Source organism: Rhamphochromis sp. 'chilingali' (genome assembly GCF_963969265.1).
Source record: "Rhamphochromis sp. 'chilingali' genome assembly, chromosome: 10".
Classification (NCBI taxonomy): domain Eukaryota; kingdom Metazoa; phylum Chordata; class Actinopteri; order Cichliformes; family Cichlidae; genus Rhamphochromis; species Rhamphochromis sp. 'chilingali'.
This window is the reverse complement of record NC_137937.1, coordinates 37,667,227-37,681,498: the sequence shown is the minus strand read 5'-3', so window position 1 is coordinate 37,681,498 and position 14,272 is coordinate 37,667,227. Positions and strand designations below refer to the sequence as shown.

At 42.5% G+C, this 14,272-nt stretch overlaps 1 protein-coding gene across 1 annotated transcript in view; it reads left to right on the top strand.

Annotated features, from left to right (window-relative positions):
- Nucleotides 1-6,713, top strand: part of dmrt1 (doublesex and mab-3 related transcription factor 1) — a gene marked incomplete at its 5' end in the record, with an annotated part of 37,712 nt that extends 30,999 nt beyond the window's left edge. The window contains one exon of the mRNA XM_080894366.1: nucleotides 6,355-6,713. Within this exon, the coding sequence (XP_080750492.1) occupies nucleotides 6,355-6,512 (158 nt within the window). The 3' untranslated portion in view covers nucleotides 6,513-6,713. The remainder of the gene's footprint in view (nucleotides 1-6,354) is intronic.
- Nucleotides 6,714-14,272: the final 7,559 nt, after the last annotated feature.

Genomic DNA, 14,272 nt, shown 5'->3' with positions numbered 1-14,272 from the left:
GCGTCAAAATATCATATTTTGACGCGCGATGGATTTTTCTTGGACACGCGTTGAGACGCGAATGTACACGCGTCAAATTAGGGGCGTTTGGGGCGTTTTATTCGCGTCCATCGCGTTCGGTGTGAACACACCGTTAGAATCAGCTGTTAGCTGCTGTTGCACAAACATTACTACAGACAGCAATGCAACATCCATCCATTCTCTTCCGCTTATCATTGTCAGGGTAGCAGTGACCAATGCAGGGAACATATAGTCAGGTAATTCCACACATCACAAACTTAAAGTAAACAATTGCCTTTTAAAAGAAATTCGTTAAAAATACAGAAATGTTTGAGATTCACTGACCTAAAGGCTCACAAAGCTGTTAGCAGGTTTCAAGTCCCAGTTAGATGAATTATTTTCTTTGTTAATGAGCGATAAGATCGGCCTCGTTGATGTGAAATGATCTCTGCAAATTTAGATCCTGTGCTAAGTAGGTATTTATTTCAGATACATAAACTCCCCTGACAATCAGTACAGTTGAAGGCAGAGCTAAGCATGCACATACAGGGTGTGTGTGTTTACTTAAGTGTTATCTACCCACATGACCCTTGTGTACAGGAGATGAGTGTGGAGCATGAAACCCACAGAGCGAGCTTATCCTCGGAGGATCAGACTGAATTACCATCTCCTCTCACATCTGGGCTTTTGTTCCCTGCTTTGGCAGCAGCAGAAGTGATTGTACCTCCATTCACACCCTCCCTCCCTCTCTTAGCAGGACAAGTGGGAGGTTAAAAAAGCTTCCTTTTGTTAATCCACACAAAGACTGTTTAATAGTTTGGAAATCTTATATAGAGTGCTGAGTGAGTGAGAAAAGGGCACAAGTTCATTCCAGAGAACGAACTCTGAGCATCACAGGCGGTTTGTTACAGCCTGGAGGGGAACTTTGGACAGACTGGATATTCTTGGTTGTTACTATCAGACATGTAGATGAAAGTTACAGCTTAAAGTTCTCTGGAGGCCACGCATGAAATATATAACATGAAAATTATCTGTATCCATGGATACTGTGACGTCACCCATTAGTTTGTTTTCTTCACCCATGTTTGTATCAGCTAATGCTGGCGAGCTGGTTTGGTTAACAAGCATCCATCCAGTCGGCAAACGTCAGTGACTTGACGCGATGATAGATGATCACTGGAGATGCAAAGTGGGCGGTACCAGGTTAAACTTTTCCAACTTTGAGGTCAGAAAATGAAGCAACTTTGAACGAGAGCGAAGGGTTCTGCTGATTGAATACGACATGCTGGGTTATACATTGTTACCTAGGTAACCGGAGTTGTCTGCCTGTCTTCAACTTACAGATTTTATGTATTAAGCTTTTATCAACCCCCCTATTTAAGAAGGGGGGGCTGGAGAGTGTGCACCAACCACAGGGGGCTCGCACTCCTCAGCCTCCCCAGCTCTGTGCCTGGGACACTGGAGAGGAGAGTCTGTCCGTTAGTCAAGCCTCCGATTCAGGACGATTTTCAGTCGTGGAAGCTGGACCAACTCTTCATCCTCTCCAGAATATTCGAGAGTCGTGGGAGGTTGCTCAACCACTCAACACGTGTTTTGTGCACTTGGAGAACGCATTCAATTGCGTTCCTCGAGGTATCCCTTGGGGGGTGCTTCAGAGGTATGAGGTGTCTGGTTTGTAAAAGTTGGACTTTTCCCGTGGTTGTTTGACTTCACCAGCGCTGCTCTGTGTCACATATTAACATATTATGGACAGAATATCTTGGATGATGTGGTTCTGTTGGCTTTATTGGATGTAATCTCCGGGTCGCTTTGCAGCTGAGTGTGAAGCGGCGGGAGTTAGAATGATCACCTCGAGGTCTGAGGCCGTGGTTCGTGGAGTGGCCACTCCGAGTGAGGGAACAGTTACCCAAGGTAGAGGAGTTGAAGTATCTCAGGGTCCTGTTTACAAGTGAGAGGAGAGTGGAAACGGAGATTGACAGATGGTTTTTGGCCGTGGGGCATCACGAATGCTGTATTGATCTTTTCTTTTGAAGAGAGAGCTGAGCTTAAAAGCAAAGCTTTGGATTTTACCGGTCAGTCTATGTTCTTATGTTCCCTCGCCTAAGCTCACGGGCGCTGGGTAGTGACCAAAGAATGAGTTTGCAGATAGAAATGACCTTCGTTTGAGGAGTGCCTGACTCCTCCGTAGAGATGTGGTGAGGAGCTCGGTCATTTAAGAGGGACGAAGAGTAGAGCCGCTACAAGGGGCCAGTTGAGGTGGTTCAGTAATCGGACTGGGATGCCCCCTGGACGCCTCTTGAGTGAGGTATTCTGGCCATGACCTGCGGGGGAGGAGGTCTCAGGACAGACCCGGGATTTTGATTTAATTTTTTAAACTTTTCTATTTAATTAAGCACTTCTGATCTATTTAGTTTTGTGATTTTGTGTTTAATTTGACTGCTGTAACACGTTTCCACACACACACTTCCAAATATTTAGCATAGACAAGATAAAGAATATGTTTAATTTAATTAGTGTCATTAACAGGTGTGATGTGGCTAATTGAGAACACGGCTTCCTGCTGTCGCAGCGGCCTGACATTAATCTGAATTAAACAGGAGAGCCGAGGACAGTCGGATGCAGTTGGGAACATGTGTACTACAGTGTGTCGTGATTTAACGTCCCCACTGAAACTAACGCGTCCGGTTGCTTTCGGCCTTTAATTACACCATAGATTTCCTGCTGATGAACAGGCGGCGAATTAACAGTGAGAAGGCTAATTCACAGCCGCTCTCCCCCACCCACTCGCTGTTATTGCCACACAAGTTATTGTGTTATTGCTGAGGGATGGAGGGGAAAAAAGAGAAAGAGCTGAGTGCACTTAGCTACACAAACATTAGTATTAACGATCGGGCTGCCAGTTCACAACTGGTGACAAACTGCAGACGGGCAGAAACTGGAAACCAATCAGGAAGTTAATGAGGAGAAAAATTACTCCTCTTCTCTCCTCCCACCACTGCTGAGGAGAACACACACACACACACACACACACACACACACACACACACACACACACACACACACACACACACACACACTAGTGCAGGGAGGTTTTATATTTTTTTAAGCTGTGAATTCAGTAGACTTGTGTAATCTGATTACCTGTGTACATTTCTCATAGTTTTATTGTATTCTGGGAGCTGCTGAACCTTCTAATCTGTCATCTTCTCTCCTGTAAACTCGATCCTCAGATTAACACGTGTGGAGCATCTTGATTAAGCAGCTGATTATTTTCTTGGTTTTTATTAATAAATAACATAAATAAAAAATAACAAAATCTTTTAATGTACCTTAAAGTAATTTTTTGTTAATTATCTTAACATTAATTATTTATTAATTTATTACTTTTATTAATTACATGTTATTAAATTAAAAAGGCATGATTTTGTTTCCTATTTGTATTTTTTGGCATTTATACAAAAAAGTTACTACTACTATTGTAAAAACGATATTTAAATATTTATTGAGTAATTCTGTGATCAAAAGGCTGTTCGACTTTTCTTGCTTCGATCTGGGAAACGTAACTTTTATCCTGTTAAATTAGCACTTTCTATTCATTTTACAAACAGGGATGAATGATTGCGTTTGCTGCCACATTAATGTTATTGTTTTATTAGTAGACATAGCTTGTTCGATTTCAGTTCAATTTTATTTATATAACACCAAATCAAAACAGTCGCCTATAAAATAAAATACATAAAATTGTATATTTATACGATAATACACAGAGAAAAACCCAAAAACCATATGACCCCCTATGAGCAGCACTTTGGCGACAGTGGGAAGGAAAAACTCCCTTTTAACAGGAAGAAACCTCCAGCAGAACCAGGCTCAGGGAGGGGCGGGGCCATCTGCTGTGATTGGTTGGGGTGAGAGAAGGAAGACAGGATGAAGACATGCTGTGGAAGAGAGACAGAGGTTAATAACAGATATGATTCAATGCAGAGAGGTCTGTTAATACATAGTGAGTGAGAAAGGTGACTGGAAAGGAAAAACTCAATGCATCATGGGAATCCCCGGCAGCCTACGTCTATTGCAGCATAACTAAGGGAGGATCCAGGGTCACCTGGTCCAGCCCTAACTATATGCTTTAGCAAAAAGGAAAGTTTGAAGCCTAATCTTGAAAGTAGAGATAGTGTCTGTCTCCTGAATCCAAACTGGAAGCTGGTTCCACAGAAGAGGGGCCTGAAAACTGAAGGCTCTGCCTCCCATTCTACTTTAATTTCTACTTTTAAATACTCTTACTGCTAATAGTTGAAGTTTATGTGTGTGCTTACATGTGTTTAGTACGTCCATGTTGTTGAAATGGGAACTTTTACTGACCTCTGCGTCAGTAAAAGTGTCCAGTGTTCATCTGCTAGTGGTGGGAGGAGCCTGGCTCTCTGCAGGTGCTGCAGGTGTGAAGTTGTGCGTGAGCTGGATGATGTGACGATTTCCTTTCCCACTCATGTACTGATTTATTTTTATTTGAATTATAATTAAAGTTTTGGAAATCAGCTGTTCAAGTTTTTAAAAATGTACGACTCTTGTTAAGTTAATAAGTGATTATAATGATTTGGTATAATAACTGTCTTCTGTATGTTTCCCTCCCTGAGCCTGGTTCTGCTGGAGGTTTCTTCCTGTTCAAAGGGAGTTTTTCCTTCCCACTGTCGCCAAAGTGCTGCTCATAGGGGGTCATATGATTGTTGGGGCTTCTCGATGGCTTCTTACAATATAAAGCGACTTGAGGCGACTGTTGTAATTTGGTGCTATATAAATAAAATTGAATTAATGTAGTTTATACTACTGCTCAGTTACATCAAACACAAAAAGCTGAGCACCAAAACTGTCAGCAGTTCTTTCATTCATCGTCTCCAAGCTCGAACATTTAAAAGTTTAACTACACGAAACATTTCAGAAACAGTTACCTGAGTAGAAAAGGTCACAACCAAACCAAACAGTGAAAATGATCATTGTTAATAACTGAGCCTAAGGTCTGCTGTTAGTGTTTGTGCTGCAGCTACAGGGCGAGTGTTAAAATGGGCGGGTGCACATCGCTCCGCTCTTAACTGTAAAAGATGTAATGCTTTTGTTTTGTGGTCACTGTCTTCTCTTTTTGCTCGCTGATTCAATTTGCTGTAAATCCCAGGCTTTGCCAGGAATCATTTCACCGTGCGCTCGTATTTATATCGAGGCTAACAGAGAGGAGCATTTATTCTGCAGAGCTGATGATTACTGTCCCGTTTTGTCTGTCTCACTGTAGTATTTCTGTTGTCCTTCTCGTTTACTCGCCTCACAGCACGGAGACATGTTTATTTTATATGTGCGCTGTCCTGTCTACCTACACGACGTAATAGGAATCTATCATATTAATGACTTTAAGGAGTTTCCGAGGAAGAGATTTGTACTTGGATGTCAGACGTGAAGTGAACCATCTGAGGATTGTCAGGGTTTTTTCCCGGTTTATTATCATGTCACTGCAGTGTGAAGGAGTTTTAATATCTAATAATCAAATGTGTCGAGCAAAGCTCAGCAAACGTCGTCATCGGAGCCATCGTGACAACATTTTGGATGTGCCGCTGTAGTGTTTTTAATCGAAAAACGACTCCTCCTTAATTTCCTCAATCAAATTCTGTGACTTCTTGTAGTTGGTGCAGCAAAGATTATGGAAAGTTGTATGAAATATAATCTCTTGTTTTTAATACTTTAATATCATTTTTAAAGTGGTCTTGAGCGATAGTTCTCCAGGCTTTCTGAAGGTCTTTCAAAGTTTTCTTCGGGCATTGGCTGCGTGTTCACTCGATTTTCAGTCCAGTCCAGGAGATGAACAGGAAAATAAAATCCAGCAGAGACCCGACACAGGATCAGCCTCTCAGTCGATTCATTCAACAGTCCAACAGTGAGTCTGCAGCTCACTGTAAAGCAGGGTGGAGGCTCTGCATTTCAGCCAGTGGGGGAGGATGAAATTATGAACACAGAACAGCAGCGTCCGATTGGGCACAGCTTCATTTGTCAGCACACTGCCAGTGCGGTTACAAGCTTACCTGGACAGGTACAAAATGTTGTTGCTTTGCATTGCTGCGTCTATTTTTCATCGTCCGACTTTTATATAATCAACATAAATAGAGTCATTAGAAAAAATGTTTCCATTATCTACCCAGGTGGTTGTTTTAGTCCCTGACATTGTTCGGTTTGTTTGATGTTAATGAAGTAAATCGATGTGACGTTTGTTGGTGACTCAAAGGGTTCAGACTCTTTAGAGAAGCACATTTTTGCTCTGAGATCTTCGGTGCTCCTCAGCAGATCTCTGACTCTCCATCTGTGTTGTTCCTGCAGCCTTCTCGCCCAGCAGCATCTCCGCTGGTCACGACTCCACCATGATCTGCCGCTCCATCAGCTCCCTGGTTAACGTTGACGCCAAGGCTGAGTGCGAGGCCAGCAGCCAAGCTGACGGCTTCACCGTCGACTCCATCGAAGGCGGCGCCACCAAATAAGAGAAGAAAAGGATAAGATCACACGACAGAAGCTTTACGAGCTCGGACGAGCTGAAACTTGATGTTCTTTAAAAACTGTTTAATCGTTCGCTCTAGTTTCACGTTGTCTGCACGTTTCCCTTCTAAAGCTCTGTTCTTGTATTTGTAGATCATTTTAAATCCAGTTCAGGGTTACGTATCGCAATGTAATTAACTGGCCAATGCAGTGAGACCCTTGATTAGCTTTAATCAAGATCAGATGATTGAGCGTGAAGCAACTCTTCCAAACAGAAATAAAGTGGGTTTTTTAAATGCAGAGCAAGGTTCTGGTTTTTTCCTTTGAATAAAGCTGCAGCGCCACATTTCTGCTGAGGGTTGCTTAGCATGATTGACTTTCACCTCATCAGTCCAACAGCTGGTGACTTATTCCCAGACAAGATCAAGAAGACCACATTTTTCTGTGTTAAACTCTTTGCAGCTTGTAAAGAACAAACATGTCAGGATGATGTGCTGTTAAATAATCAGCGTGCACATTTACACTCCGGCTCAACATTTAAGTCTGATTCTCTAAACGAGCAACGTAAAGACAGCCGTGGAGAAAAACGAGACTTTCAAGTTAAAATTTGTTAAAAATAACATTTAATTTAATTTTTATTTCACTTTTTATGATTATTTATGAACCAGGTGATTTATTTGATCTGAGCAAATGAAACTACATATGGATGTTTCCTGTTGGTTGTTGGCTGACGTACAGTATCCTCATTATGCTGTCATGTCAGCTAATTATGGGCCCACTGTAACCATATTCTCACAATGGGGGAAAAAAAGGATTTAATCTGAAAAACTGTTTTTCAGATTAAAAGTCAGCTGATGTAAAAAAAAAAAAAAAAAATCACAAAAATCAAGTATTTGTGACGTAAAGTTTGGTCTCCGACTGGACGTCCGTGTCAGACTCAGATGTCCTCCCGAGGACGGCGTGGGACGGGTTAGGATCGCGTGTTTTCTGCTGCGTTGGCGCCTGGTGAGCACCGGCTGCTTATTTATGGTGCAGCTTCCACAGCATTTGCATGTCTATTGTGTTTTTAACCCTCCTGTGGCCGGGAGTCAGCTGTGCACACCGCTTACTGTTTGCAACTTCTCCAACGTCCTGTCAGGCGGAGCAGAGGCGGAGCAGAGGTGGAGGCCGACGGCTGACTTTGGAATATTTCATGTTTTCAGCTCCATAGAATAGAATAGAATAGAATAGAATTCAACTTTATTGTCATTGCACATGCACAGGTACAGGGCAACGAAATGCAGTTTGCATCCATCCAGAAGTGCTTTAGTGATATAGATATATTACAATATATATTAGCAATAATATAGATATGTGAGTATATTACAGAAATGGGTCTATTATGGTATGTTATAATGTACACGGTATGAAGTATGTTGTGAATATTCTATAACTATAAGTATGTACAGGCTGTAGTGAGTACAAGCTATGTACAGGCTATGAACAGGATATAAATATGAAAAACTATACAGAATATGAAATAAATAACTTTACAGAATCTGGGATATACAGCTATACAGAAATGGGAACTATGCAAGTTGTAAACAGTTGTAGGATTAAAGATTATCGAATGTACAGAATGATTATTTACACAGAGCTATACAGTAGTGCAGTTAAGATAAGTGAGATATAATTCCTACAGAGGCTATATAAAGTGCTAGTGGTTGTGAGTGGTGGTTCAGTCCATGTTATTATTGTGTGTTTGAGGGTACAGTTGTCCATTGTGGGTGTGTGTATGTTCAGTCCATGAGTTTAACGTGGGTCAGATGTCAGGAGGCAGAGTTCAGGAGTCTGACAGCTGTGGGGAAGAAGCTGTTCCGGTACCTGGTGGTCTTAGTCCGGAGGCTCCTGTGGCGCCTCCCAGAGGGCAGGAGGGTGAAGAGTCCATGTGATGGGTGACTGGGGTCTTTGATGATTTTCCCAGCCCTTTTCAGACACCGCTTCCTGTAGATGTCTTTTATGGCAGGAAGTGGTGCTCCGGCGATGCGCTGGGCAGTTTTCACGACCCTCTGCAACGCCTTCCGGTCCGAGGCAGAGCAGTTCCCGTACCAGACTGTTATACAGTTGGTCAGGATGCTCTCGATGGTGCAGCGATAGAAGTTCACCAGGATGTCTGAGGACAGGTGGTTCTTCCTCAGAGTCCTCAAGAAGAAGAGGCGCTGGTGAGCCTTCTTGACCAGCTTGGAGCAGTTGGTCGTCCAGGTGAGATCCTCGGAGATGTGGACTCCCAGGAACTTGAAGCTGCTCACACGCTCCACAGCCGTCCCCTTAATGTGGATGGGTGGATGTGGGTCAGCATTCCTCCTGTAGTCCACGATGAGCTCCTTGGTCTTCTCGGTGTTAAGCAGCAGGTTGTTTCTGTCGCACCACTCAGCCAGACGATCCACCTCCTCCCTGTAGGCGGCCTCATCGTTGTCACTGATGAGGCCAATCACCGTGGTGTCATCTGCAAACTTAATGATGGTGTTGGAACCATCAGCAGGTCTGCAGTCGTGGGTGAAGAGGGAGTAGAGGAAAGGGCTCATCACACAGCCTTGTGGTACACCAGTGTTCATTGTGATGGTAGATGAGCAGCGGTTATCCAGCCGGACATGTTGGGGGCGGTTGGTCAGGAAGTCCAGTAACCATTTGCAGATGAGGGAACTGATGCCCAGGTCTGTCAGTTTCCTGATGAGTTGTGAGGGGTGGATTGTATTGAATGCTGAACTGAAGTCTATAAACAGCATTCTGGCGTAGGTGTTGTTGTTGTCCAGGTGTGAGAGGACAGAGTGCAGTGCGATGGAGACTGCATCCTCTGTGCTCCTGTTCCGGCGGTATGCGAATTGGTGGGGGTCCAGGGTGGGGGGGAGACAGGATTTGAAGTGTGCTAGGACCAGTCGCTCTAAGCACTTAGTGATGATGGGGGTGAGTGCTACTGGGCGGTAATCATTGAGGCAAGATGGGTTGGAGTTTTTGGGTATCGGGACGATGGAGGTGGATTTGAAGCAGGCCGGTACCACAGCGTGGGCCAAGGACAGACTGAATATGTCTGTGAGCACTCCTGCAAGCTCCCCAGAACACGCTCTGAGAACACGCCCGGGGATGCCATCAGGGCCTGCAGCCTTGTGGACATTGATCCTGCTCAGCACCGCTCCTACATCGGTGGGGGAGAGAGTCATAGGTTGGTGGTCTGGCGTCATGTCTGCTTTGGTTGTGGTTGTGGGGTTCCCTCGCTCAAAACGAGCATAAAAGTTGTTGAGCTCGTTGAGGAAGGAGACATCAGAGGATGCGGGGGAGGGTTTGGTGGTCCTGTAGTCTGTGATGGTCTGGAGTCCTTGCCACATGCGTCGGGGGTTGGAGTTGGAGAAGTGTTCTTCTACCTTCTTTTTGTAATGGTGTTTGGCTTTTTTGATGCCCTTCTTGTTTGCTGATCGACCTGTGAGCATGTGGAGAAAAACTACATCTTAAATATAAAAGTAGCTTTCTTATTTCTGCTCTTTTTCACATTGACTGAAGGCATAAAGCTGCATTTGACTTCATAGAGTTTAACTGTAAATTAAAAAGCAACTCGCGGCCCGGAGCTCTCCCCGCTGCGCACGCTCTTTGTGTTTTATAGAGATTCATTTCAAACGGCTCGCTTCCAATGCCTCTATTTGTGTTTGCGTTTGAATAAGACAGCAACAAAAGTAATTTGGAGCTTTGGAGTTTATGTCGCTACAGGTTTCCTGGGAATAAAAACGCTGGGACGTGATGGAGTGCGAACGCGGCCGTGTGCCGGGAACAACGATATAAAACAGACAAAGAAAATTACTTGTATTTTCTTTGTGCTGCACGGTGGGAACATTCATTGGATTGTGCCCCATCTGTTGTAATCAATAACGTGACCATCTTGTTTTTTTATGAAATGCACTTACTCTTAATTTCATCCACCAGTGGTTTTAGAGAGAAGAATGTGGAGTTACCTATAAGGCTCTGACATTATAAATCACCTCTGGAGACCAGATTGTACAGCAGTATCGATTGATCCTGATATATCACAGAAATTTACTGTCACTTCTGTTTTCAATTAAAGATACAATCAGTCAGATAATGACTTAATTGGATTTTACAGAAGATTGAGTTTTATCGCCCCGTGCTTTATGAGTTTAGTTAAGGAAGGCCGTTTTATCACAGTTGTCAGGCCGCCGCTGCCTTGTCCTTCTGTAGCTGCTGCCCCGCGTACAGGCAGGGGAGAAAGTGTCACAGGGTCTGTTTTCCTTGAGCTGCCTCCGCCTCCATGAATCACGCCCTCCCGTAATAGATAAAATCTGCTCGGATCCCGCCGTGACACCTCCTCGGGGAGTGATGGGAGCTCGGTGCAGACGGTGTGGAAGGGGATGCTGCAGGTTCAGAGACGGAGGAGGAAATTTCCAACCGCTGGGAACAGCCAGAACGTTGGCACCACTGTTGGAAAGGAGAGAGTTCAAAGGTTATTTTATTGAGACGATATTTTACTGTGTAGATGAAACATTCTACATTAAAGGAAACCAGTTCTCCCATTCTACTCATTCCCAGTTCCATGTTTTTATTCCTGAGTCTACTAGAGCAGCTTTGCATGATTCACAATTCAAAATAAGCCTCATACATCTTATACTACTGAAACTAAAAATGTGTTTCTAGTTCAGTTTTTATTCGCAATAAATGAATAAAAATTAGAATAAATGAATAAATCCAGAAGTAGGAAAAAAAGTCTCACAGGGAGTTCTTATATATAATTACTTACATTTTTTGTCTTGTTTAATATGATTGTCCTCCATAATAACACCATAGTGTATATTTAATATTACAGAAAAAGCACAACAGGTGCCCTTTGACACGATGTCTGCGTCTATATTTAGCATCTTAACACTATTTTCTTGCCAGTTTTCACTTCTGTGAACCAGGAGAGCGTCTCACCTTTAACGTATCACCATCAGCTCTGGCTGTTTACGGCCACAAACTTGGACTCGAGGATTAACTGAGCAGAAATGTAGTGGTCCTAGTCCACTGTGATGTCACAAAGGACATTTTTGGTGGTAACTGAAAAAACTGCAACATAATTTCACTGAAATGTCTAAAAATAGAAGGAGGTCAGAGTATTTTACAGTTGGTCTCATGCTGACAGCACTGACGTGGCTGTTTGGGTCCAATGAAGGGTTTGCAGAGAAACTTGTGAAAGAGTGATGTTCCTCTGGCCTGATGTTTTGTTCCTTCTGACTCGTCATATTTTTAGATTTCTTCTCTTCTTTTTTTTTTTTTTTAACTTTAATTACCACTAAAAGTCTATTTTATATAAAGGCTGAGTTTTGTTGCAATATTCTGCCTCCACTCTGCATACCTTAAAAAATGCAGTAAAATTAAAGCGTGTACTTCAACCAAGTATTCTGTACGTATTAGCAGCCACTGAATTCAGCTGGTTTACTGAGAGCACGACTGTCTGAAGGACGGAACGAGCTCTGTTCATAAATGTCTGTCCTGAAAGCCGAGTATCAATAAAAGGGCCAAACTGTGAAGACTAACTTCCCAGGTTCACCCTCCCCTCATCTGAGACACGGAGCAGCCTTTGGGAGGACAGAGTGCGACCAGAGGCCTCAGTCGTGGCCTAATTTTGGTATGAAGAGATTAGTTCATCGTTAAAAATGGCCTTTTTTATACTTATCTATATCTCAAAAAGAGATTGTGGCCTTGCAAGACATGCAGTAAAACACCAAGAGGCTCTCAAAGTGTTATTTTGTTGGCATTCCCCTCTGCACCCACAATTACATTTTTAAATCAGCTGTTTAAAAAAATCCAGTTTTATTTGAATCTCAGTGCCAGACCAGCAGGCCTGCATCAGCACACTGTGTGAGATAATAAGCTCATAAAATAATTATACAAGAAAAGCAGAAAATCTTTTGAGAATAACGACACGTTAATAGTTTAGCACAGAAAAATCTAAATGATTCTTTAACTCATGAAATTATGTGAAAATTGTTTTCATTCCTTCGAATAATGAATCACATTTTGTATGACAACTTCAGATTTAGACCACTTTGTATTAGTCCTGTTTTTTACTATTATTATTGCATCTTTCCTTTTCTGTCCTTATCATCATCAAATTGACTTCCCTGCCCGGCACCGACAGGGTTGAGCAGCCACGTAAAGAACACCATAAAATTTTAGCCATCTTCAAACATTTTATAGCTTTACATGCAAGTCAAATAAAAATGACCTGCCCTCCTTAATGATGACAATAACATTTATTTATTTATTTTACAAATGTGAGATAATAAGAGGCGAAAGAAAAAGCTCAGTTTGAGATGTTAATATGATCTATAACTCTGAGACTGATAATATTAATGACACACTCACGTGTGCACGCTTTGCTGATATTTCTGTTTAATTTATTCAGTATTTTGTTTTTACTGCCCGCTTATAGATTTTCTTGCAGCGGTCTTAAAAGCACAGCCTTTCCCTTTTTGCCTGGATGAAGGCTGACGTCTGACTGATGTCCTCGGTCAGCTTTCTAAAGACGTCAGATGTCCAGCTAATTCCTCTGTAGGAGCTCGGTGTCCCGCCTCCCCAGGGAAAGTTAAATCAGCATTTCTGTGACAGGACTTGTGAGTGGCAGCGACGCCCCCAATCAGCACCTCATCAAAACCTCACTCAGCAGAGGTCAGCTCCTCCTCCTGCTCCGGAGGGGCCCCGCTGGAGGAGTTCCCTCAGCCAGCGTAAACAAGAGCTCCAACATGAGGAGAGACTCAAGTGCAAAGTACTGAAAGCAGCGTGGGAAGGTTTTGTGTCGTGAACAAAACTGCCTAAAATAAACACTGGAACTCCATTTATGAAGCAAAAACTGAAAAAAGCCTTCGACACATTAATCTGAGTCCAGATTTCCAGGATGGAGGTGACATATGGTTTAAGTTCACAGAGCTCTGTGTGACTAACCAATGAGCCCCGACTACGATCTCTCATAATAACAGAATCTATAATGAAACCAAGTCAACGTGGACTCTCGAAAAGATGCACTTTTATCCAAATACACTCATAAATAAATATAAGGAAAATATATTATAGCCAATATAAAGACACGTTAATCATCCTCAGCTGACACCTTAAAGAGAGAATCATTATTTTTACATTTTTTCAGGTAAATGTTGTAATCCTACAATATTACAGTATAAATGCTTCTTTTCCTGCTTTGCTGAAGGATTATTCAAAAGTAACAAACCAGTGTTTAAACTGTGTGGAAATGAAAAAATAATTACATTTTTAGTCTTTTAAATTCTCCTGTGTCTGTTGTCGGGACCTTATTCTTCTAATAAACGGCACGTTGCTTTAGGCACATTATAATTTTGCATGTGTAAAAGAATGTGTGACTTTGAGCTCATTTTAAATACTCTGTATATGCAATCCTGTCATTTTGAGCTTCTACAGGACAACTTCACATTTCCTACAGAAGGCAGAACAAAGCACGTTTTTCAAATTCACCCACATATGTGAAAATATTGGATATAAATATGCTGATGCACTGAGGCCATACAGCACCACACACAGAACTTCATGTATTCATTTACTTTTAGTTACTTCTGGGTTGGAGCAGCTCAGAAACTCAGCAGGCTGTGATGGAGAGTGACTGTGTGCGGCAGTGTTTTAATATCAAAGGTCTAAAACTGAGATTATTAACATTTTACATGTGCGTGGGCGCTTTGATTGAGTTAAATTACGTTGACACAGCTACATATAAATT